Raw genomic sequence first — 26,163 nt, forward strand, 5'->3', positions numbered from 1 at the left:
TTAATTCTGAGGCTGTGCCCTCTGGTCCGAGACTCTCCCACAAGTGGAAGCATCCTCTCCACATCCACTATCCAAGCCTTTAACCTTTACTAGACCTAGTGGGACCCATTGGGCCCCGTCCCCCTATGCGGGTGGGGGGGGGGTGCACGGGGGATGCGCGGGGGATGCGCGGGGGGGTGGGTGCTTTGGAGGGGTGAGGGGGGGCCGATGAGAGTAACACATACTCCCCCTCCCCCCCCCGTGCTTGGCCCTCCCCTTGTGCCCAAACACCAGAATCGTGGGATCAAAATGCAATCCGAACTTAATGAGCAGCCCTTCAGATATTGGTAGAGGGGCAGCAACCTCGTTACCCTTGGCAACGTCCCATTGTGATGTCATTGTGGCAGTTGGCAACTAGCTTGAGAGCCCATTGTGATTGGTGCACTGTAAGAGGCATTGTGACATCATCACTGTGAGAAGGCTGGAAGCTGTCCGTGAGAAGGCGGTTTTGGCTGTTTTTAAAATTTCAACGATTAATAACATCTGAAATATAGGTGGAAATGCGATGGGAATATGTTTATCGCCACCAGGGGAAAGATATGAGTAGGATGTGTGAAAATGGGAAGGCTGTGGCCTAGCGTTTGGAAGAAGATAGGAATTAACCAGGTGGGCGCGCGCACACACACACACACACACACACACACACACACACACACACACACACACACACACACACACACACACACACACACACACACACACACACACACACGACACACACACACGACAAAGACTTTAGTTATATAGAGATGAGTCTTTGCATACGGTGTCGCAGCGGTAGATTTGCTGCCTCACAGCGACAGAGGCCCAAGTTAAATCCCGACTACGGGCGCTGTCTGTACGGAGTTTATACTCCGTGACCCGCGTGGGTTTTCTCCGTGATCTTCGGCTTCCGCCCACACTCCAAAGACATACAGGTTTGTAGGTTAATTGGCTTGGTGTAAATATAAATTGTCCCTTGAGTGTGTAGGATAACGTTAGTGTGCAGGGATCGCAAGTCCTTGTGAACTGGGTGGGCCGAATGGCCTATTCCCATGCAGTATCACTAAACTACACTAAACCTTGGGTGTGAAAAACAAAGGATATCTCTGTGACTTGTCATATGTTTTTAGTTTAATCCAGAGATACAGCATGGAAACAGGTCCTTCGGCCAAGCGGGTCCGCGCCGACCAGCGATCCCCGCATATTAACACTATCCTACACACACTAGGGACAATTTTTACATTTACCGAGCCAATTTACCTACAAACCTGTACGTCTTTGGAGTGTGGGAGGAACAGGAGATCCCGGAGAAAACCCACGCAGGTCACAGGGAGAACATACAAATTCTGTACAGACAGCCACCCTTGGTCGGGATCAAACCCGGGTCTCTGGCGCTGCATTCGCTGTAAGGCAGCGACTCTACCACTGCGCCACCTGTGACAATAAAGTATTTTTCATTCATTCATACAATAGATAATAGGTGCAGGAGTAGGCCATTAGGCCCTTTGAGCCAGCACCGCCATTCAATGTGATCATGGCTGATCATCCCCAATCAGTACCTCGTTCCTGCCTTCTCCCCATATCCCCTGACTCCGCTATTTTTAAGAGCCTATCGAGCTCCCTCTTGAAAGCATCCAGAGAACCTGCCTCCACCGCCCTCTGAGGCAGAGAATTCCACAGACTCACCACTTTCTGTGAGGAAAAAGTGTTTCCTCGTCTCCGTTCTAAATGGCTTACTCCTTATTCTTAAACTGTGGCCCCTATGTTTCTATATTTCTTTGATTCTGGACTCCCCCAACATCGGGAACATGTTTCCTGCCTCTAGCGTGTCCAAACCCTTAAAAATCTTATATGTTTCAATTAGATTGCCTCTCATCCTTCTAAACTCCAGAGTGTACAAGCCCAGCTGCTCCATTCTCTCAGCATATGACAGTTCCGCCATCCCGGGAATTAACCTTGCACTCTGCACTCCCTCAATAGCTCCCGACCAGCGATCCCCGCAAATAAACACTATCCTACACACACTAGGGACAGGAGACCCCGGAGAAAACCCATGCAGGTCACGGGGAGAACATACAAACTCCGTACAGACAGCCACCCTTAGTCGGGATCGAACCCGGGTCTCTGGCGTTGCATTCGCTGCAAGGCAGCGACTCTACCGCTGCGCCACCTGTGACAGTAAAGTATCTTTCATTCATTCATACACGACTTCACAACTTCTGAACTCAATATTTTTTCCCAGGGCTGCACTGAAGGACCAGGAGTCAGAGCACAAAGACAGTCTGCTCTTTCCCTGCCACTTCTGCGGACAGGCCTACAAGAGTAGGCGGCAGAGGAATAAGCACCGTCGCCAAGTCCATCGGAAGGTTCCGGAACGGAGGAGAGTGAAGGAAAACAACCCGGCCAGTGGAAGGCGCGAGGAGAAAGGGCCTCATGCGAAGGAAAGGAAAGTAAGCAAAGGATTTTCCTGCAGCATTTGCACCAGGTAATAATACAGTCAATTAGGATATATTGAGTGACAATTTCCCTTCATTGCAAAATTAATACATGCGGGTAAAGATTATGAACTCCCAGACCCCTTGCTCAGTTCAGTTCAGTTTAGTTTACAGATACTGCACGGTCCCAGGCCCTTCGGCCCACCGACCTGTGATCGCCCATTCACTAGCACTATCCTACACACAAGAGGGACAATTTACAGAAGCCAATTAACCTACAAACCTGCACGTGGGAGGAAACCGGAGCACCCGGACAAAACCCACACTGTCTGTAAAGAGTTTGTACATTCTCCCCATGATCTGCGTGGGTTTTCTCCGGGTGCTCTGGATTCCTCCCACACTCCAAAGACGTGCAGGTTTGTAGGTTAATTGGCTTCAGTAAAAATTGTAAATTGCCCCTAGTGTGTGTAGGATAGTGTTAGTGTGCAGGGGGATCGCTGGTCGGCGCGGACTCGGTGGGCCGAAGGCCCTGTTTCCCCTCCGTGACATTTCACAGAGTGCTAGAGTAACTCAGCGGGTCAGGCAGCATCTCTGGAGAACATGGATAGGTGGCGTTTCACACAGTGCTGGAGTATCGCAGCGGGTCAGGCAGCATCTGTGGAGAACATGGATAGGTGACGTTTCACAGAGTGCTGGAGTAACTCAGCAGGTCAGGCAGCATCTCTGGAGAGAAGGAATGGGTGATGTTTTGGGTCGAGACCCTTCTTCAGACTGAGAGTCAGTGGAGGGGGAGATACAGAGATAAGGAAGTGTAAGGTGTGAGACCAAGACATCAAAGGGGATGGAGTTCAAGGAAAATGTAGAATAGATCATTGTTAGCTGGGAGAAGATAAACAACAAATCAAACAGATAAAATGTAATCAGGGACAGTCAGACTGGTGGGAGAACTGGGAAGGGTGGTGGAGAGAGGGGGAAAGTAAGGGCTATTTGAAGTTAGGGAAGTCAATGTTCATACCGCTGGGGTGTAAACTACCAAGCGAAATATGAGGTGCTGTTCCACCAATTAGCTCTGTGATATGCAACATCCTCGCCTCTAGGGGTTTACTGAGAGATGTAGCACGGAAACAGGCCCTTCAGCCCACCGAGTCCGCGCCGACCAGCGATCACACCATATGCTAGGGACAATTTACAATCTTTTCTGAAGCCAAATTAACCTACAAATCTGTACGTCTGTGGAGTGCGGGAGGAAACCGGAGCACCCGGAGAAAACCCACGCAGGTCACGGGGAGAATGTACAAACTCCGTACAGACAGCGCCCGTGGTCAGGATGGAACCGGGGTCTCCGGCGCTGTGAGGCAGCGGATCTACTGCTGCGCCACCGTGCCACCCTAATTTGCTTCCACTATTTTTTGCTTCACTTTTTTTTGCTTTTATTATGTTATCTATTTAGTACAGTGCGTACAAACATGTTGTGCTGCCTCAAGTACCAATCTCATTGTCCTGTCCAGAACACATAACAATTAAACACTTCTGACTCTTGGTTGGAACAGCAGGGAGTGGTGATGGAACAGTGTCGGGCTCTTAAAGTAATACTTTGCATCGCCAGTGGATGGCAGCAGCACCCTCATTAGCTGTGGAAACATGGAACTGCAGACTGCTTGCTGGTTTACAAAAAAAGACAACTGCAGATGCTGGTTTAAATCGAAGATAGACACAAAATGCTGGAGTAACTCAGCAGGTCAGGCAGCATCTGTGGAGAACATGGATAGGTGACGTTTCACAGAGTGCTGGAGTAACTCAGTGGGTCAGGCAGCATCTGTGGAGAACATGGATAGGTGACGTTTCACAGAGTGCTGGAGTAACTCAGCGGGTCAGGCAGCATCTGTGGAGAACATGGATAGGTGACGTTTCACAGAATGCTGGAGTAACTCAGCGGGTTAGGCAGCATCTGTGGAGAACATGGATAGGTGACGTTTTCACAGAGTGCTGGAGTAACTCAGTGGGTCAGGCAGCACCTCTGGAGAAGGTACACAAAAATGCTGCAGAAACTCAGCGGGTGCAGCAGCATCTATGGAGCGAAGGAAATAGGTAACGTTTCGGGCCGAAACCCTTCTTCAGACTGATAGGGTGTGGCGGGGAGAAGGAAGGAAAAGGGAGGAGGAGGAGCCCGAGGGCTGGGGGATGGGAGGAGACAGCCCGAGGGCTAAGGAAGGGGAAGAGACAGCAAGGGCTAACAAAATTGGGAGAATTCAACGTTCATGCCGGGCGGATGCAGGCTCCCCAAGCGGAATATGAGGTGCTGTTCCTCCAATTTCCAGTGTTGCTCACTCTGGCAATGGAGGAGACCCAGGACAGAGAGGTCGGATTGGGGATGGGAGGGGGAGTTGAAGTGCTGAGCCACCGGGAGTTCAGGTAGGTTCTTGCGGACCGAGCGGAGGTGTTCGGCGAAACGATCGCCCAACCTCCGCGTTCTCCATGTTCTCCAGACAGCATCTCTGGAGAACATGGATAGGTGATGTTTCGGATCGTGGCCCTTCTTCAAGATCCAATGTTCCTACTGAGGGTAGACAGAAAATGCTGGAGTAACTCAGCGGGTGAGGCAGCATCTCTGGAGAGAAGGAACGGGCGACGCTTCGGGTCAAGACCCTTCTTCAGACTGATGTCAGGGGAGGGGACGGGACAGACATAGAATGTAGTCGGAGACAGTGGGAGAACTGGGAAGGGAAGGGGATGGAGAGAGAGGGAAAGCAAGTCTTATTTGAAGTTAGAGAAGTCAATATTCATACCGCTGGGATGTAAACTACCCAAGCGAAATATGAGGTGCTGTTTCTCCAATTTGCACCGGGCTTCACTCTGACAATGGAGGAGGACCAGGCCAGAAAGGTCAGATTGGGAATGGGAGGGGGAGCTGAAGTGCTGAGCTACCGGGAAATCAGGTAGGTTAAGACTGACTGAGTGCAAAATCCCCTTCCACTTCCCAGTTCTCCCACCAGTCTTACTGTCTCCGACTACATTCTATCTTTGTCCCGCCCTCTCCCCTGACATCAGTCTGAAGAAGGGTCTCGACCCGAAATGTCGCCCATTCCTTCTCTCCAGAGATGCTGCCTCACCCGCTGAGTTACTCCAGCATTTTGTGTCTACCTTCGATTTAAATCTGCAGTTCTTTCTTACACATCCAATATTCATACTGTTGGTTTGGAAGATGCCCAAGCGGAAAATGATGTGCTGTTTCTGGCAGAGGGCGGCATAGGTCGTTTTCCAGAGATGCTGCCTGACCCACTGAGTTACTCCAGCATTTTGTCTATCTCTCCCTCATAACCCCATTCTCCTGCCTTCTCGCTATAACCTCTGACACCCGTACTAATCAAGAATCTATCCATCTCTGCCTAATGAATATCTACTGACTTGGCCTCCACAGCCTTCTGAAGCAAAGAATTCCACAGATTCACCACCCTCTGACTAAAGAAATTCCTCCTCATCTCCTTCCTAAAAGAACGTCCTTTAATTCTGAGGCTGTGGCCTCTAGTCCTAGACTCTCACACTAGTGGAAACATCCTCTCCACATCCACATCCACATCCACACTCACATTAGGATGATCAGCCATGATCATATTGAATGGCAGTGCAGGCTCGAAGGGCCGAATGGCCTACTCCTGCACCTATTTTCTATGTTTCACTCTATCCAGGCCTTTCACTATTCGGTGATGTTTCAATGAGGTCCCCCCCCTCATTATTCTAAACTCCAGCGAGTACAGGCCCAGTGCCGACAAACGCAAACAGAGGTTAGTTTAGTGTGACGGTCTGGGCTGCGTCCACAACTCTCTGTGATTTCTTGCGGTCTTGGACCGAGCTGTTCCTAAGCTGATTCTGCCGTCACTGATTCCCCGATGGGCAGTGGGAGGGAGTGTGGATGGAATGTGGGCCTATGCCAGGCTTCCAGAGTATTCGCAGTGCAGATCAGCTCTGACATTCCACCCAGTGTTGCTTTTGGAGCCGGCTTGTCCAACACATGTGATGGTGGCTGAGGTCATTTACTTGGAAGATCAGTTTGCAGTTCAACATCAGAACGAGCGACAAGAAGCACGGGTGGCGCAGCGGTAGAGTTGCTGCCTCACAGCGCCAGAGACCTGTGTTCCTAGACACATTAGAGGCAGGAAACATGTTCCCGATGTTGGGGGAGTCCAGAACCAGGGGCCACAGTTTAAGAATAAGGAGTAAGCCATTTAGAACGGAGACGAGGAAACACTTTTTCTCACAGAGAGTGGTGAGTCTGTGGAATTCTCTGCCTCAGAGGGCGGTGGAGGCAGGTTCTCTGGATGCTTTCAAGAGAGAGCTAGATAGAGCTTAAAAATAGCGGAGTCGGGGGATATGGGGAGAAGGCAGGAACGGGGTACTGATTGGGGATGATCAGCCATGTTCACATTGAATTGCGGTGCTGGCTCGAAGGGCCAAATGGCCAACTCCTGCACCTATTGTCTATTGTTCTATCCCAAATACGGGTGCTTGTCTGCACCGAGTTTGTGCCTTCTCCCCGTTATTCCCTTTACACTGTGGACGGCTTGATTTGGACAATTTTTACATTTACCAAGCCAATTAATCTACAAACCTGTACGCCTTTGGAGTGTGGGAGGAAATGAATTAACGGTGCAATTAAGTATATATAGTTATGATATCGTGGCCATTACGGAGACATGGCTGCAAGGAGATCAGGACTGGGAGTTAAATATAGAGGGGTACTCGACAATTAGGAAAGATAGACAGGAAAGAAAGGGAGGAGGGGTGGCCCTTTTAATAAGGGAGGGAATAACGGCAATAGAGAGGAAGGATATTGCGTTGAAGGATCAGGATAGTGAAACAGCTTGGGTACAGATAGAGAATAATAAGGGGAAAAAAACACTAGTGGGTGTAATTTATAGACCTCCAAATAGCTGTGACGCTGTTAGTCAGAACATAAATCTGCAAATAGTTGACGCATGTAAAAAGGGAACTGCTGTAATCATGGGGGACTTCAATTTTCATATTAATTGGGCAAACCAAACTGGGCAGGGTAGACTAGAGGAAGAGTTTATAGAATGTATTAGAGACGGGTTCCTAGAACAGTATGTCACCGAACCGACAAGGGGGGAGGCAACCTTGGATCTGGTCCTGTGTAATGAAGCAGGATTAATTAAAAATGTCATAGTTAGGGACTCGTTGGGAACAAGTGACCACAATATGGTCGAATTCCATATTCAAATAGAAGGGGAGCAGGTTGAAACTCAGGCTAGGGTGCTTAGTCTAAATAAGGGGGATTATGAAGGTATGAGGACTGAGCTGATCAAAGTTGACTGGGATAGCAGACTCAAGAATAAGACGGTACATGAGCAGTGGTGTACGTTTAAGGGTATACTGTATAACCTTCAAGAAAAATTTATTCCTATGAAGAAAAAAAAGGGGTAAGGGTAAGAACAGTCAGCCATGGCTCAGTAAAACTATAAAGGATAGTATTCGGCTGAAGGCAAGGGCATATAAGGTAGCCAGAGATAGTGGGAGGGTAGAGGATTGGGAAGCATTTAAAGGTCAGCAAAAAATAACTAAGAGATTAATTAAGACGGGGAAAATAGACTATGAAAGGAATTTAGCGAACAACATAAAAACTAATAGTAAGAGTTTTTATAGCTATATAAAAAGAAAAAGGGTGGCTAAGGTGAACGTTGGTCCATTGGAGGGTGAGACTGGAGAGTTGTTGGTGGGGAACATGGAAATGGCAAAGGCATTAAACGAGTATTTTGTATCAGTCTTCACCATAGAAGACACAAAAAATATTCCAACGCTGGATAAACAGGGGGCGGTAGGAATGGAGGAGCTAAATACTATTAAGATCACCAAGGAGGTGGTATTAGGGAAATTAATGAGACTGAAGGAGGATAAATCCCCTGGGCCTGATGGATTACATCCAAGGGTCTTGAGGGAGATAGCGGTGGGGATTGTGGATGCATTGGTGATAATTTTCCAAAACTCCCTGGAGGCAGGAACGGTCCCAGTGGATTGGAAAATGGCCAATGTATCACCTATATTTAAAAAAGGAAGTAAACAGAAGGCGGGTAACTATAGACCGGTTAGTCTAACATCGGTGGTGGGTAAAATGTTAGAGACAATTATTAAAGAAACACTAACGGGGCACTTGGATAAACATGACTTCATCGGACAGAACCAGCATGGTTTTGTGAAGGGGAAGTCCTGTTTAACGAATCTGCTCGAATTCTTTGAGGAAGTAACAACCCGGGTGGATAAAGGGGAACCGGTGGATGTGGTATACTTGGACTTCCAAAAGGCTTTTGACAAGGTGCCACATAAGAGACTATTGCTAAAAATAAAAAATTATGGGATTGGGGGTAATATATTAGCACGGGTAGAGGATTGGCTAACAAATAGGAAGCAGAGAGTGGGGATAAATGGTTCATACTCGGGATGGCAACCGGTAACTAGCGGGGTTCCGCAAGGGTCGGTGCTGGGACCCCAGTTGTTCACAATTTATATAAATGATTTGGAGGAGGGAACCAAGTGTAATATATCAAAATTTGCGGACGATACAAAAATGGGAGGAAAAGTAGGGGATGAGGAGGATAGGAAGAGTCTGCAAAAGGATATAGATAAGCTAGGTGAGTGGGCAACAACTTGGCAGATGAAATTTAATACTAATAAATGTGAAGTCATTCACTTTGGGAAAAAAAATGATAGGGCAAGTTATTTTCTAAATGAGGAGGAGCTGCGTTGTAATGCAACGCAAAGGGATCTAGGGGTATTAGTACATGAATCACTAAAAGTTAGTATGCAGGTGCAGCAAGCAATCAGGAAGGCCAATGGAGTTTTGGCCTTTATTGCTAGGGGGATTGAGTATAAAAACACGGAGGTCTTGCTGCAGCTGTACACAGTATTAGTGAGACCACATTTGGAATACTGTGTACAGTTCTGGGGTCCATACTTAAGAAAGGATGTACTAGCCCTGGAGGCAGTGCAGCGAAGGTTTACAAGATTAATTCCTGCAATGAGGGGATTGACATATGAGGAAAGGTTAAGTAGGCTGGAACTCTACTCTTTGGAGTTTAGAAGAATGAGAGGCGATCTCATTGAAACATATAAGATCGTGAGGGGCCTTGATCGGGTGGATGCACCGAGGATGTTCCCAATGATCGGGGAAACTAGAACTAGGGGACATAGTTGCAGAATAAGGGGGGGCTCTTTTAAAACTGAGATGAGGAAGAACTTCTTCACCCAGAGGGTGGTTAATTTATGGAATTCACTGCCCCAGGGAGCAGTGGAAGCAGAAACTTTAAATATATTTAAGACTAAAATAGATGGTTTTTTAGCTGCCAAGGGGATAAGGGGCTACGGGGAGAGGGCAGGGATATGGACCTAGGTATGGTTAGTATAGTAAGACCTGAGTGATCTCCTGGACAAGTGTCGATCGCCTGGATTGGGGTCGGAGAGGAATTTCCCGGATTTTTTTCCCGAATTGGACCTGGGTTTTTATCCGGTTTTTTGCCTCCCCCAGGAGATCGCGAGGTTCTTGGGGTGGAGAGGGGTGATAGCGGTATAAAGGGGAGGGTAGTGTCTTGTGTTCTGTGTCTTGTGTCTACTGTTTGTGGGTAAGTGTGTCTGTTTAGTGTTCAGCCATGAGCGAATGGCGGTGCGGGCTCGACGGACCTGGTGGTCTACTCTCGCACCTACTTTCTATGTTTCTATGTTTCTAAACCGAAGATCTCGGAGAAAACCCACGCAGGTCACGGGCAGAACGTACAAACTCCGTACAGACAGCCCCCGTAGTCGGGATTGATCCCGAGTCTCGGCGCTGCATTCGCTGTCATGGGCCTGTCCCACTTAGGCGGCTTTTTAGGCGACTGCAGGAGACTATGCAATCAATACATGGTCGCCACATGTTCGCGGGTGGTTGCCGGGGAGTCGCCTTCATGGTCGCGAGGAGATCCCACATTATGGGACCTAGTCGCGGCCTCACTATGGTCGCCGCGAATTTATCAACATGTTGAAAAGTTAGCGGCGACTAGAATGAAGCCGCCATGGAGAGTAGCGAGAATTCTCGTGCCGTAGATGGGTCGCCAGGAGGTCGAAGGTTGCCGGTGCTGAAAGTTTTCAACATGTTGAAAATCCAGCGGCGACCAGAAACACGCTACGACTCTTTGGGCGACTGAGGAGACGACTCACGACCATAGTGACGACACCCTGGAGACATGTCGCAGGGGTGACGCCTGTATGTTCGTGAGCAGTCGCCCAAAGAGTTGTACCTTGTTCTGGTCGCCGCTGGAATTTCAACAGGTTGAAAATTTTCGGCGACCTGCGACGACCTATGACGGGTGCCGGCAGTCGCCGAAAAAGTTGCGTAAGTGGAACAGGCTAATTAGGAATGAAGTCCCAGCCTGGACATCCTCGCCCTCGAGCTCCAAGAAATAAAGTCCTAGTCTGCCCAACCTATCCTGATAGTTCCAAGGAATAGAGTCCTGGTCTGCCCACCTCTCCCCATAGCTCAGAGTCCTGGCAACGCCCTCGTGTATGGTCACAAGCTGATGCGTTACACTATGCAGTGAGGGTCCAAAGGTGATCATGAGATGATTATTTGCATCGTTGGGACATAAAGAAATCGGCAGTTGCAAAGTTATTCGCCTCCAGTTCCTGAGAAGATTACGGAGAGTCGGTTTGTCAAGAAGGACTCTCTCTAACTTCTACAGGTGCACAGTAGAGAGCATGCTGACCGGTTGCACCGTGGCTTGGTTCGGCAATTTGAGCACCTGGAGCGAAAAAGACTACAAAAAGTAGTAAACACTGCCCAGTCCATCATCGGATCTGACCTCCCCACCATCGAGGGGATCTATCGCAGTCGCTGCCTCGAAAAGGCTGGCAGCATCATCAAGGACCCACACCATCCTGGCCACACACTCAACTCCACGCTACCTTCAGGTAGAAGGTACAGGAGTCTAAAGACTGTAACGACCAGGTTCAGGAATAGCTACTTCCCCACAGCCATCAGGCTATTAAACTCAACTCAAACAAAACTCTGAACATTAATAGACCATTTTCTGTTTATTTGCACTTGATCTGTTTATTTATCCATGTGTGTATATATTTATATAATGGTATATGGTCACACTGATCTGTTCTGTATTCATGCCTACTATATTCTGTTGTGCTGAAGCAAAGCAAGAATTTCATTGTCCTATCTGGGACACATGACAATAAACTCTCTTGAACTGTTGAATCTTGAATATGTGAAGGTGAAGGTTGTTTCTTCCACACAGGCGATGCTCCTCGAAGCTGGCCCTCCAACGACACATGGGCACACACACGGGCATCAAACCATTTCACTGCCAGCACTGCGATTACAAAACCAGACTCAAAGCATCTCTGGTCCAGCACATGAGAGTCCATACAGGTGAGATCACCGCACATCAGTCTGAAGAAAGGTCTCGACCCGAAACGTCACCCATTCCTTCTCCCCACAGATGCTGCCTGACCCGCTGAGTTACTCCAGCACTCTGTGAAACGTCACCTATCCATGTTCTCCACAGATGCTGCCTGACCCGCTGGAGTAACTCAGCGGGTCAGGCAGCATCTGTGGAGAACATGGATAGGTGACGTTTCAGGTTGGGACCCTTCAAATCCTTGCGGGCTCAACCTCTCCCTATAGCTCAGGCCCTCGAGTCCTGGCAACATCCTTGTAAATCTTCCCGATATTCTTTCCAGCTTGACAACATCGCTCCTATAATGGGTGTCAATGGTGCGTTTATTCTTACATACAGTCCAGTAAAGTGTAGCCATACCTATACTTCACAGCTTGGTCTGAGAACAGCTCCATCCAAGACCGCAGGGCATTGTGGACGCAGCCCAGACCATCACACAAACCAACCTCCCTTCCACTGAAACATTGAAACATCGGTGCAGGAGTAGGCCATTCGGGCCTTCGAGCCAGCACCGCCATTCAATATGATCATGGCTGATCATCCAAAATCAGTACCCCGTTCCTGATTTTTTTTTTTCCCATATCACTTGATTCCTTTAGACCTAGGAGCGAAATCTAACTCTCTCTTGACTTAGCAAGGCCAGCAGCATAATCAAGGACGAGTCGCAACCTGGCCACTCACTCTTCTCCCCTCTCCCATCGGGCAAAAGGTACAGAAGTGTGAAAACGCACACCTCCAGATTCAGGGACAGTTTCTTCCCAGATGTTATCGAATTGGTAGTAAGGAAAACAAATTCAATGCTAGTATTGAGAGAGTCCAGAGGAGGTTTACAAGAATGATTCCAGGAATGAGTGGGTTAGCATATGATGAGCTTTTGATGGCACTGGGCCTGTACTTGCTGGAGTTTAGAAGGTTGGGGGGGGGGGGACCTCATTGAAACTTACAGAATAATGAAAGGCGTAGATAGAGTGGATGTGGAGAGGATGTTTCCACTGGTGAGAGATTCTAGGACCAGAGGTCACAGCCTCAGAATTAAAGGGCGCTCTTTTAGAAAGGAGGTGAGGAGGAACTTCTTTTCATAGAAACATAGAAACATAGAAAATATGTGCAGGAGGAGGCCATTCGGCCCTTCGAGCCAGCACCGCCATTCATTGTGATCATGGCTGATCGTCCCCAATCAGTAACCCGTGCCTGCCTTCTACCCATATCCTTTAATTCCACTAGCCACTGGAGCTCTATCTAACTCTCTTAAATCTATCCAATGATTAGTCAGAGGGTGGTGAATCTGTGGAACTCATTGCCACAGAGGGTGTGCAGGCCAAGTCAGTGGATATTTTTAAGTAGAGATATACAAATTCGTGATTAGAACGGTGTCAAGGGTTATGGGGAGAAGGCAGGAAAATTGGATTAGGAGGCAGAGATCAGCCGTGATTGAATGGCGGAGCAGACTCGTAGGGCCGAATGACCTAATTCTACACCTATAACTGGTGATCTTGTGACTCCACTGAAAGGCCGTGACCTCAGGACTCTGTTTAGAAGGATGAGAGGAGATCTCGTTGAAACATATAAGATTGTTAAGGTCTTGGACACGCTAGAGGCAGGAAACATGTTTCCGATGTTGGGGGAGTCCAGAACCAGGGGCCACACAGTTTAAGAATAAGAGTAAACCATTTAGAACGGAGACGAAGAAACACTTTTTACTCACAGTGAGTGGTGAGTCTGTGGAATTCTCTGCCTCAGAGGGCGGTGGAGGCAGGTTCTCTGGATGCTTTCAAGAGAGAGCTAGATAGGGCTCTTAAAAATAGTGGAGTCAGGGGATATGGGGAGAAGGCAGGAACGGGGTACTGATTGGGGATGATCAGCCATGATCACATTGAATGGCGGTGCTGGCTCGAAGGGCCGAATGGCCTACTCATGCACCTATTGTCTATTGTCTATTGTCTCTGTCGGTCCAGCAAAACGGAAAATCCAGAGAGGCTGTGGAACCAAGGGTGCACGTGACAATAAACTAAACTGAGCTGTTGAGGGCTCTGTGTTATAGATGATACACAACTAGTAGGGTGGGGGGGGGGGGGGGGGGGGGGGGGGAATGGTGGCAATTGTACACCGAATGCCCGACTGATGTTCCATTCTTCTCCTATCTCCCAAGGTGAGAAACCCTTCAGGTGCACAGTCTGCCAGTACGCCTCCATCGACGGCAGCTCCCTGAAACGGCACTCCCGCACCCATTCCACCGAGAAGCCTTACAAATGCCAGCTCTGTTCATATAGTTGGTAAGTGTCTCTTCCCCCCCCCCCCCCTCCTCTCTCCCCCCAACATCACCGTCTTCCCCGCACACTAGGATTTAGCTTAGTTGTGTCAGTTCCAACTGCAGATGCTGGTTTAAAGTAAAGATAGACACACAGTGCTGGAGTAACTCAGCGGGCATCACACATCGCGCGAGCGTCACGACGCGAGCATTGTGCGTCGTGACACGTAAATGATGTAGTGTAAATGACGCCTAAGTGGGACAGGCCATGTACTCCAACACTCTGTGAAACGTCACCTATCCATGTTCTCCACAGATGCTGCCTGACCCGCTGAGTTACTCCAGCACTCTGTGAAACGTCACCTATCCATGTTCTCCACAGATGCTGCCTGACCCGCTGAGTTACTCCAGCACTCTGTGAAACGTCACCTATCCATGTTCTCCACAGATGCTGCCTGACCTGCTGAGTTACTCCAGCACTTTTTATCTATTTAGTTTAGTTTACGGTGGTACAGTGAAAAGTTTTGTTCCGTGCTCACCAGTTAGGGGAAAAGATGAAACGTGATTACAATCGATCCGACCACTGTGTTCAGATACATGATAAAGGGAATAACGTTTAGTGACATCCTGGGATGTCAGGACTTTCATGTGAAGAAAGACTGGATAGACTCGGCTTGTACTCGCTAGAATTTAGAAGATTGAGGGGGGATCTTATAGAAACTTACAAAATTCTTAAGGGGTTGGACAGGCTAGATGCAGGAAGATTGTTCCCGATGTTGGGGAAGTCCAGAACAAGGGGTCATAGTTTAAGGATAAGGGGGAAATCTTTTAGGACCGAGATGAGGAAAACATTTTTCACACAGAGAGTGGTGAATCTGTGGAATTCTCTGCCACAGAAGGTAGTTGAGGCCAGTTCATTGGCTATATTTAAGAGGAAGTTAGATGTGGCCCTTGTGGCTAAAGGGATCAGGGGGTATAGAGAGAAGGCAGGTACAGGATACTGAGTTGGATGATCAGCCATGATCATATTGAATGGCGGTGCAGGCTCGAAGGGCCGAATGGCCTACTCCTGCACCTATTTTCTATGTTTCTATGTACAAGATAATGTCCAATGGAGTCCAATCAAAGATAGTCTGAGGGTCACCATTGAGGTAGTTAGTAGTTCAGGACCGCTCTCTGGTTGTGGTGGGATGATTCAGTTGTCTGATAACAGCTGGGAAGAAACGGTCCCTGAATCTGGAGGTGTGCGTTTAATAATAATAATAATACATTTTATTTATGGGCGCCTTTCAAGAGTCTCAAGGACACCTTACAAAAATTGAGCATGTATAGGAAAAACATGTAAGGGGAATGAAATAAATAGTAGAGACATGACTAGTACACAAAGTAAAGACAGAATTCAATACAAAACACAGCATGAGGCAATTAATGCACAGATGAAAAGGGACGGGGACGTGGGGCTAAGGATAGGCAGAGGTGAAGAGATGGGTCTTGAGGCGGGACTGGAAGATGGGGAGGGACACGGAATTGCGGATCAGTTGGGGGAGGGAGTTCCAGAGCCTGGGAGCTGCCCTGGAGAAGGCTCTGTCCCCAAAACTGCGGAGGTTGGACTTGTGGATGGAGAGGAGACCGGCTGATGTGGATCTGAGGGACCGTGAGGGTTGGTAGGGGGAGAGGAGGTCAATGAGATATGTGGGGGCCAGATGGTGGAGGGCTTTGTAGGTGAGGACCAGGATTTTGTAGGTGATCCGGTGGGAGACGGGAAGCCAGTGAAGTTTTTTGAGGACTGGAGTGATGTGATGCCAGGATTTGGTGTGGGTGATGAGTCGGGCGGCTGCGTTCTGGACCAGTTGGAGTCGGTTGATGTAGGTGGAGCTGATGCCAAGGAGAAGTGAGTTGCAATAGTCCAGTCGGGAGGAGATGAAGGCATGGATGAGTCTTTCAGCAGCAGGCGGTGTGAGAGAGGGTCTGAGTTTGGCGATGTTGCGGAGATGAAAGAAGGAGGTTTTAATGACATGGCGGATGTGAGGCTCAAGGGAGAGGGTGGAATCAAAGATCACGCCAAGGTTGCGGGCCTGGGGAGATGGGGAGACAGTGGTGCCGTCGATGGTGAGAGTGGGGTTATTGATTTTGCTAAGTGTGGCTTTGGAGCCTATGAGGAGAAATTCTGTCTTATCGCTGTTGAGTTTGAGGAAATTATGTTGCATCCAGGTTTTTATTGCTGACAAACAGGAGTTGATATGGGAGAGGGGGGGGTTGTGGGGGGATTTGGTGCCAAGGTAAATCTGGGTGTCATCAGCGTAACAGTGGAAGTCCAGATTGAAGTGGCGGAGTATCTGACCAAGGGGGAGGATGTAGATGATGAAGAGGAGGGGGCAGAGTACGGAGCCTTGGGGAACGCCTTGAGTGACTGCGGCTGTAGCAGAGGTGTGGTTGTGGAGAGAGATGAAGTGGGATCTGTTGGAAAGGTAGGAACGGAGCCAGCTGAGTGCAGAGCCTTCAATGCCGAGGTCCTTGAGTCTGATGAGCAGGATGTTATGGTTCACTGTATCGAAGGCTGCGCTCAGGTCGAGGAGGATGAGGATGTTGAGGGAACCAGTGTCAGCAGAGGTGAGGAGGTCGTTGAGGACTTTGAGGAGAGCAGTTTCTGTGCTATGGAGGGGGCGAAAGCCAGATTGGAGGGGTTCAAGTAGGTTATATGCAAGGAGGTGGGAATGAAGTTGTGACGCAACGATACGCTCCAGGGTTTTTGAAAGGAAGGGGAGGTTTGAGATTGGGCGGTAGTTAATGAGAGAGGAGGGATCAAGACCAGGTTTCTTTAAGATTGGTGTAACGGCAGCAGTTTTGAAAGCGGAGGGGACAATTCCTTGGGACAATGAGGAGTTGAAGAGATTAGTGAGGTAGGGGCAGAGTACGGGGAGGCAGGACTTCAGCAGGGGAGTGGGGAGAGGGTCGAGGGAGCAGGTGGTGGGTTTGGAAGAGCTGATGAGTTTGGAGATTTCAATAGGGGTGACCAGGTCAAACTCCTATACCTTCTCTTTGGTGCTTTTTGATGCGGGTTCTCCAGTCAGTTTCAAGAATGGTTCCGAAACATAGCCCATCCTTTTTCTCCAGGGATGCTGCCTGACCTGAATTACTCCAGCACTTTGTGACCATTAACGGAAAAAACTATATGAGATGGTGGCGGCACCGTGGCGCAGTGGTAGAGTTACCGCCTCACAGCGCCAGAGTCCCGGGTTCGATTTAGACAACGGGTGCTGTCTCTACGGAGTTTGTACGTTCTCCCCGTGACCTACGTGGGTTTTCTCCGAGATCTTCTGTTTCCTCCCGCACTCCAGAGACGTGCAGGTTTGTAGGGTAATTGGCTTGGTAAATGTAAAAAATTGTCCCTAGTGGGTGTAGGATAGTGTTAATGTGCGGGGATCGCTAGTCGGCGCGGACACGGTGGGCCGAAGGGTCTGTATCCAGTCCGATGTCCATACTTTGGTGCACATAACAGTAATAAACATACATAAACCCAGAGGACGTAGGTTTAAGGTGAGGGGGGAATCTAAGGAGTAACCTTTTACACACAAAGGATGGTGGGTGTATGGAACGGTTCAGGCACGGACTATTACAACGTTTAAGAAACAATTAGACAGGTACATGGAGAGGACAGGTTTGGAGGGATACAGGCCACACACAGGCAGGTGGGGCTAGTGTAGATGGGGCATGTTGGTCAGTGTGGGCGTTGGGCCGAAGGGCCTGTTTCCACACTGTATCACTTTGACTCTCTAAGTGAGATGGGACAAAATCAAGCCAATTAACCTACAAACCCGCACGTTTTTAGAGTGTGGGAGGAAACCGAACCACCCGGTGAAAACACAGGCAGCTCACGGGGAGACCGAACAAACTCCGTATAGACGGCACCCGTAGTCAGGATCGAACCCGGGTCTCTGGCGCTGTGAGTCAGCAACTCTACCGCTGGGCCACCACGCTGCCCGCATTTTACACAAAAAGGTGGTGTGCGTGGGCATGTTGTGCCAGTGGGCCTGATACCATGCTCAAGACCAAGTCAAGTCAAGAGAGTTTATTGTCATGTGTCCCAGATAGGACAATGAAATTCTTGCTCGTATGTCTATATGACTCTATTGGTACGGGGATAGGGTAGATTTGGAGGGATATGGGCCAAGCACAGGCAGGTGGGACTATTGTGGACGGGGCATGTTGGTCGGCATGGGCACTTTGGGCCGAACGGCCTGTTTCCACGCTGTATCACTCTATGAGTTTGAGTTCCAGCTGAATGACTCAACCTATGGCTCAAAGAAGCTAAAACTCCCAAGAAGTTAAGTTGCAAATCAAATCGGTAGTAAGGAAATTCAATGTTTGCATTTGACAATAGACAACAGGCGCAGGATTAGGCCATTCGGCCCTTCAAGCCAGCACCGCCATTCAATATGATCATGGCTGATCATCCACAATCAGTACCCCGTTCCTGCCTGCTCCCCATATCCCCTGACTCCGCTATCTTTAAGAGCCCTAACTAGCTCATCCCCAATCAGTACCCCGTTCCTGCCTTCTCCCCATATCCCCTGACTCCGCTATCTTTAAGAGCCCTAACTAGCTCTCTCTTGAAAGTATCCAGAGAGTCGGCCTCCACCGCCCTCTGAGGCAGAGAATTCCACAGACTCACAACTCTGTGTGAAAAAGTGTTTCCTCATCTCTGTTCTAAATGGCTTGCCCCTTATTCTTAAACTGTGACCCCTGGTTTGGACTCCCCCAACATCGGGAACATGTTTCCTGCCTCTAGCCTGTCCAAATCCTTAATAATCTTATATGTTTCAATAAGATCCCTCTCATCCTTCTAAATTCCAGAGTGTACAAGCCCAGCTGCTCCATTCTCTCAGCATATGACAGTCCCACCATCCCTGGAATTAACCTTGTAAACCTACGCTGCACTCCCTCAATAGCAAGAATATCCTTCCTCAAATTGGAGACCAAAACTGCACACAATACTCCAGGTATGGTCTCACTAGGGCCCTGTACAACTGCAGAAGGACCTCTATTTATATCAAGAGGACTGGAATACAAAAACAGAGATGTAATGCCGAGGTTCTTGTCAGGCCACATTTGGATTACTGTGAACAAATCTGGGCCCCATATCTGAGGAAGGATGTGCTGGCTCTGGAGAAGGTCCAGAGGAGGTTTCCAAGAAAATTCCCAGGAATTAGTGGGTTAGCATATAATGAGCGTTTGATGGCACTGGGCCAGTACTCGCTGGTTTAGAAGGTTGAGGGGGGATCTCATTGAAACTTACAGAATAATGAAAGGCCTGGATAGAGTGGATGTGGAGAGGGTGTTTCCATTAGTGGGAGAGTCTAGGACCAGAGGTCACAGCCTCAGAATTAAAGGATGCACTTTTAGAAAGGAGGTGAGGAGGAACTTCTTTAGTCAGAGGGCAGTTAATCTGTGGAACTCATTGCCACAGACGGCTGTGGAGGCCAAGTCAGTGGATATTTTTAAGGCAGGGATAGACAAATTCTTGATTAGTTCGGGCGTCAAGGGTTATGGGGATGGGATTAGGAGGCAGAGATCAGCCACGATTGAATGGCGGAGTGGGCTCGATGGGCCGAATGGCCTAATTCTACTCCTATAACTTGTGAACTTGTGACTCTTCTCGGAGGCCGTGACCTCTGTCGCTCCGGCAAAATGGATAATCCAGAGAGGCTCTGGAACCAAGGGTGCCGGAAAACCGGCGGTACTGCCCTAGTGACTCGACTGTTCCATTCTCTCAGCATTTGACAGTCCTGCCATCCTGGGAATTAACCTTGTAAACCTACGCTGCCCTCCCTCAATAGCAAGAATGTCCTTCCTCATTCTTCTCATTCTGTTCCATTCTTCTCCACTCTCCAAAGGTGAGTGACCCTCCAGGTGTATAGTGTGCCAGTACCTGCGCACTAATCGGTTGCGTTTGATTTCCCTCCTGTGTGTCGCAGCATCCAGAAGAAGAGCCTGGACCTCCACGTGCGCCGGCATCACACGGGCGAGAGATTCGGCTGCGGCTCCTGCGACTACTCCTCCGCGGACAAGCAGCTGCTGCACAAGCACCTGCGCAAACACCAGTAGGAGCCGGGAGAGTCGGCGAGGAGCGACACGGCCAGCTCACGACAGACGAGAGCTTCACAGCCGAAGCTGCAGTCACATCTCCTGGCCTCCTGCAGTCCGTCTCATCTCATGCTGCCTGCCCCACTGAGTTACTCCAGCATTTGGTGCCGATACATGATTACAATCGAGCTGTTTACTTTGTCCACAGGGTCTCGACCCGAAACGTCACCCATTCAATAGACAATAGACAATAGATGCAGGAGTAGGCCATTTGGCCCTTCGAGCCAGCACCGCCATTCAATGTGATCATGGCTGATCATCCCCAATCAGTACCCCGTTCCTGCCTGCTCCCAATATCCCCTGACTCCACTATCTTTAACTCTATCTAGCTCTCTCTTGAAAGTATCCAGAGAACCTGCCTCCACCGCCCTCTGATTGAACTTGAGAACTTATGAACTATACACACCGTCCACAGTTTAGTTTAGTGTAGTTTATTGTCACGAGGTACCGAACGGTAATGTTGCTGCCTTACGGCGCCACACTGCAAAGACATACAGGTTTGCAGGCTAATTGGCTTCTGTAAATTGTCCCTGGTCTGTGGTATAGCAGGGATTGACGGCAGAAGGCAAAGAGTGGCAATAAAGGGGGCCTTTTCAGATTGGCTGCCGGTGACTAGCGGAGTTCCGCAGGGCTCGGTGCTGGGGCCGCTACTCTTCATGTTGTATATTAATGATTTGGACGAGGGGATCGAAGGCTTTGTGGCCGAGTTTGCGGATGTTACGAAAACTGGTGGAGGGGCAGGTAGTGCAGAGAAAACATGGACGCTGCAGAAGGACTTGGACAGGTTGGGAGAGTGGGCAGAGAAGTGGCAGATGGAATATAGTGTAGCAAAGTGTGGAGTCATGCATTGTGGTAGTTGGAAAAAAGGCGTAGACTATTTTCTAAATGGGGAGAGATTCCAGAAATCGGAGGAGCAAAGGGACTTTGGAGCGCTGGTGCAGGATTCCCAAAGTTAATCTGCAAGTCTAATTGGTCGTGAAGAAAGCAAACTCAATGCTAGCATTTATTTCGAGAGGACTTGTATACAAAAACAGGGATGTAATGCTGAGGCTCTATAAGGCGCTGGTCATGCCGCATTTGGAATATTGTGAGTAATTTTGTGCACCATATCTGTAGGTTTTAGTTTAGTTTAGAGATACAGTGCGAAAACAGGCCCTTCGGCCCACCTAGTCCGCGTCGACCAGCACATTAACACAAGCTTACACACACTAAGGACAAGTCACACTTTTACCAAGTATACGAGCCGATTAACCTATATACCTGCACGTCTTTGGAGTGTGGGAGGAAACTGAAGATCTTGGAGAAAACCCACGTGGTCACGTGGAGAACGTACAAACTCCGTACAGACAGCACCCGTAGTCAGGATCGAACCTAGATCTCTGGCGCGGCAAGCGCTGTAAGGCAGCAACTCTACTGCTGCGCCACCGTGCGTCTGAGGAAGGATGTGCCGGCTCTAGAGAGGGTCCAGAAGAGATTTAAAAGTATGATCCCAGGAATTAGTGGGTTAACCTATGATGAGCGTTTGTCAGCACTGGGCCTGTACTCGCTGGGGTTTAGAAGAATGAAGGGGGGGACCTCATTGAAACCTACAGAATAGTGAAAGGCTTAAATTGAGTGGATGTGAAGAGGATGTTTCCACTAATGGGAGAGTCTGGGACTAGAGGTCATAGCCCCAGAATTAAAGGATTTTCTTTTAGGGAGGAGGTGAGGATGAATTTATTTAGTCAGAGGGTGGTGAATCTGTGGGATTCTTTGCCACAGACGGCTGTGGAGGCCAAGTCAGTGGATTTTTAAGACAAAGATTTTGCTCCTGTCACTTATTTGATTTTTTTGATTTGAATCAATTTATTGATTTACAGGGAGGTTCTACTGCAGTTGTACAGGGTCTTGGTGAGACCACACCTGGAGTATTGCGTTGAGTTTTGGTCTCCAAATCTGAGGAAGGACATTATTGCCATAGAGGGAGTGCAGAGAAGGTTCACCAGACTGATTCCTGGGATGTCAGGACTGTCTTATGAAGAAAGACTGGATAGACTTGGTTTATACTCTCTAGAATTTAGGAGATTGAGAGGGGATCTTATAGAAACTTACAAAATTCTTAAGGGGTTGGACAGGCTAGATGCAGGAAGATTGCTCCCGATGTTGGGGAAGTCCAGGACAAGGGGTCACAGCTTAAGGATAAGGGGGAAATCCTTTAAAACCGAGATGAGAAGAACTTTTTTCACACAGAGTGGTGAATCTCTGGAACTCCCTGCCACAGAGGGTAGTCGAGGCCAGTTCATTGGCTATATTTAAGAGGGAGTTAGATGTGGCCCTTGTGGCTAAGGGGATCAGAGGGTATGGAGAGAAGGCAGGTACGAGATACTGAGTTGGATGATCAGCCATGATCATATTGAATGGCGGTGCAGGCTCGAAGGGCCGAATGGCCTACTCCTGCACCTAATTTCTATGTTTCTATGTTTCTATTGTCATTGCACTTTTCAGTGCAACGAAATGGTTTAGCCTGCAGTCATAACATAGAATAAATAACAAACACTCAACACAGTTTAAAGTCCCAAAGTCATTGTCTCTTCCCTCCTTGCTCTCCCTCTGCGCTGAGGCAATCCAAGCCTCCGATGTTATGACCCCGCCGGGTGATGGTAGGTAAGTCCCGCGGCTGAACCCGTGCTCCGCAAACGGGCCGGTTCAAACTCCGCGGCCCGGGGCGGTCGAAGCTGCCAAAGCTGCCGCCCTCCAGTCCAGCGGACGCAGCTGTAGTTGCGGGAGATCCGGAAAACAGAACCCGAGCTCCCGATGATGTCGTCCACTGGCCCGCGGCCGAACCTCCAAGGCTCCAAAGTCGGGTCGGAAGTTGGGTTGCACAGCAACCACAGCCCCGAAGTCGGCCAGCCTCGCGTTGGTAAGTCCTGGCTCTGCCTCCGCAGCCTCGAGGTCGGTCGCAGTTGGAGGCCGCCAGATCCGAGATAGGCCTCAGCGCAGACGGACACGGAGACGGGGGATACATCAGGAAAGGTCGCATCCCCCCCCGAAGGAAGAGTCAAAAAACATGTTACACCCACCCCCCCACACATACACAACTAAATAAACCGAAATAAACTAAAAACGGGACAAAAGAAAACAAAAAACAGAAAAGACAAACGGACTGCAGGCGAGCCGCAGCTGCAAGGCAGCGCCACCACTTCCGGATATGTGATCTTATGATAGTGCTAATGTGCGGGGTGATCGCTGGTCGACGTGGACTCAGTGGACAGGGGGACTGAAGGCCTGGATAGCTTGCAACAGTAAAGCTTTTCACTGCACTGTGGTAAATATGACAATAATAAACTAATCGTTGAGGTGTAAGCTGCCCGAGCGAAATATGAGGTGCTGTTCTTCCAACTTGCGCGTGGCCTCACTCTGACAATGGAGGAGGCCCAGGACAGAAATATATTCAACGCTCTGGCCCATGAAGGTACGATACGATACGATAGAACTTTATTCATCCCAGGAGGGAAGTTGATCTGCCAACAGTCATGAAACACAAAATACATGAATCATGTAATTAAAGTGACCAGTGCAAAGATTGGGTGGGGGGGGGGGGGGGGGGGGGGGGGGGATGAAGGGTAGTCAGTCTACCCCACGACAGAAAGGGGAGGAGTTGTACAGTTTGATAACCACAGGGAAGAAGGATCTCCTGTGGCGTTCTGTGCTCCATCTTGGTGGGACCAGTCTGTTGCTGAAGGTGCTCCTCAGGTTGACCAGTGTGTCATGTAGGGGGTGAGCTAGTATTGTCCAGGATGCTCCGCAGTTTGAGGAGCATCGTCTCCTCCAAGACCAACTCCGGTGAATCAAACTCCAACTCCGCCCCCAGGACGGAACCGGCCTTCCTGATGAGTTTGTTGATCCTGTCGGAGTCCGCAGCCTTCGCCCTTCTGCCCCGGTACACGGCAGCGAAGAATATTGCGCTGGCTACCACCTATTGGTAGAACGCTATATGGTAAGCATACCAGACGTGCCTTCTTAACCTCTATCCAGCTGTGTTGTCAATTATAAATGTACTTGCAAACAAGTTTGTTTGAGTGAACAACAGTCTGCCACCGCCATCTTTTAGTAACATATTAGAAACAGAAAATAGGTACAGGCGTAGGCCATTCGGTCCTTCCATACACCCACCACCCTTTGTGTGAAAACGTTACCCCTCAGATTCCTATTAAATCGTTCCCCCTTTCAACTTAAATCCATGTCCTCTGTTCTTCGATTCCCTTACTCGAGGCAAGAGACTCTGTGCATCTACTCGATCTATTCCTCTCATGATGTTATACACCTATAAGATCACCCCTCATCCTCCTGCGCTCCAAAGAATAATGTCCCAGGCTACTCAACCTCTCCCTATAGCTCAGACCCTCTAGAAACAGAAAGTAGGCCATTCGGCCCTTCAAGCTAGGACTGCAATTCAATATGATTATGGCTGATGACCATCCACAATCAGTACCACGTTCCTGCTTTTGCCCCCATATCCCCTGATTCCATTAGCCCTAAGAGCTCTATCTTACTCTCTCTTGAAACATATAAGATTGTTAAGGGCTTGGACACGCTAGAGGCAGAAAACATGTTCCCGATGTTGGGGGAGTCCAGAACCAGGGGCCACAGTTTAAGAATAAGGAGTAAGCCATTTAGAACCGAGACGAGGAAACACTTTTTCGCACAGAGAGTGGTTAGTCTGTAGAATTCTCTGCCTCAGAGGGCGGTGGAGTCAGGTTCTCTGGATGCTTTCAAGAGAGAGCTAGATAGGGCTCTTAAAAATAGCGGAGTCAGGGGATATGGGGAGAAGGCAGGCACGGGGTACTGATTGGGGATGATCAGCCATGATCACATTGAATGGCGGTGCTGGGTCGAATGGCCTATTCCTGCACCTATTGTCTATTGAAAACATCCAGTGAATTGGCCTCCACTGCCGCCTGTGGCCTCCATTAGTAGCTGGAAGCTGTGAATACAGAAGCAGGGCTGGTGAGATGTCCAGCTGGCTTCAGCAGCAGTTTTGGGGCCTTGTTTACACCCTGGATCGTCTCTCCGTCCAACACTTTGTCCAACATTCCATGTGTTGCATCATTCCCAGCTCTGAAGCCAGCCCGGGGCTGAATAACAACTGCTGCTGGCAGAACAGACAGCATTACATTCTTCTCATTACACTGCTATCTGAAATGCAGTGAATCTCTCTTATTAATATTGTGTGCAGTTTTGGTCCCCTGATTTGAGGAAGGACATTCTTGCTATTGAGGGAGTGCAGCGTAGGTTTACAAGGTTAATTCCTGGGATAGCGGGACTGTCATATGCTGAGCGGATGGAGCAGCTGGGCTTGTACACTCTGGAGTTTAGAAGGATGAGAGGTTATCTCATTGAAACATATAAGATTGATAAGGACTTGGACACGCTACAGGCAGGAAACATGTTCCTGATGTTGGGGGAGTCCAGAACCAGGGGCCACAGTTTAAAAATAAGGAGTAAGCCATTTAGAACGGAGACGAGGAAACACTTTTTCTCACAGGGAGTGGTGAGTCTGAAATTCTCTGCCTCAGAGGGCGGTGGAGGCAGGTTCTCTGGATGCTTCCAAGAGAGAGCTAGATAGGGCTCTTAAAAATAGCGGAGTCAGGGGATATGGGGAGAAGGCAGGAACGGGGTACTGATTGGGGATGATCAGCCATGATCACATTAAATGGTGGTGCTGGCTTGAAGGGCCAAATGGTCTACTCCTGCACCTATTGTCTATTGTTTAATGGTTTAACGTCAGGTAAAAACATTGAAAACAGGTGCAGGAGTTTTCCCGTTCCTACTTTCTCCCCATATCCCTTGATTCCCTTAGCCCTAAGAGCCATATCCAACTCTC

The 26,163-nt window shown here is 49.0% G+C and overlaps 1 protein-coding gene across 2 annotated transcripts in view; it reads left to right on the forward strand.

Annotated features, from left to right (window-relative positions):
* LOC116968060 (oocyte zinc finger protein XlCOF6-like) overlaps positions 1-20,469 on the forward strand; it is a 34,272-nt gene extending 13,803 nt beyond the window's left edge. The window contains exons 5-8 of one of the 2 annotated variants that reach the window (XM_033014697.1): positions 2,264-2,506; positions 11,747-11,880; positions 14,058-14,181; positions 20,132-20,398. In XM_033014697.1, coding sequence (XP_032870588.1) covers positions 2,264-2,506; positions 11,747-11,880; positions 14,058-14,181; positions 20,132-20,261 — 631 coding nt within the window. In that variant the 3' untranslated portion in view covers positions 20,262-20,398. Of the gene's footprint in view, positions 1-2,263; positions 2,507-11,746; positions 11,881-14,057; positions 14,182-20,131 lie in introns of both variants that reach the window. The other variant, XM_033014689.1, reaches the window with a different exon arrangement.
* The last annotated feature ends 5,694 nt before the right edge of the window (positions 20,470-26,163 follow it).

Source organism: Amblyraja radiata, chromosome 2, assembly GCF_010909765.2.
Source record: "Amblyraja radiata isolate CabotCenter1 chromosome 2, sAmbRad1.1.pri, whole genome shotgun sequence".
NCBI lineage: Eukaryota > Metazoa > Chordata > Chondrichthyes > Rajiformes > Rajidae > Amblyraja > Amblyraja radiata.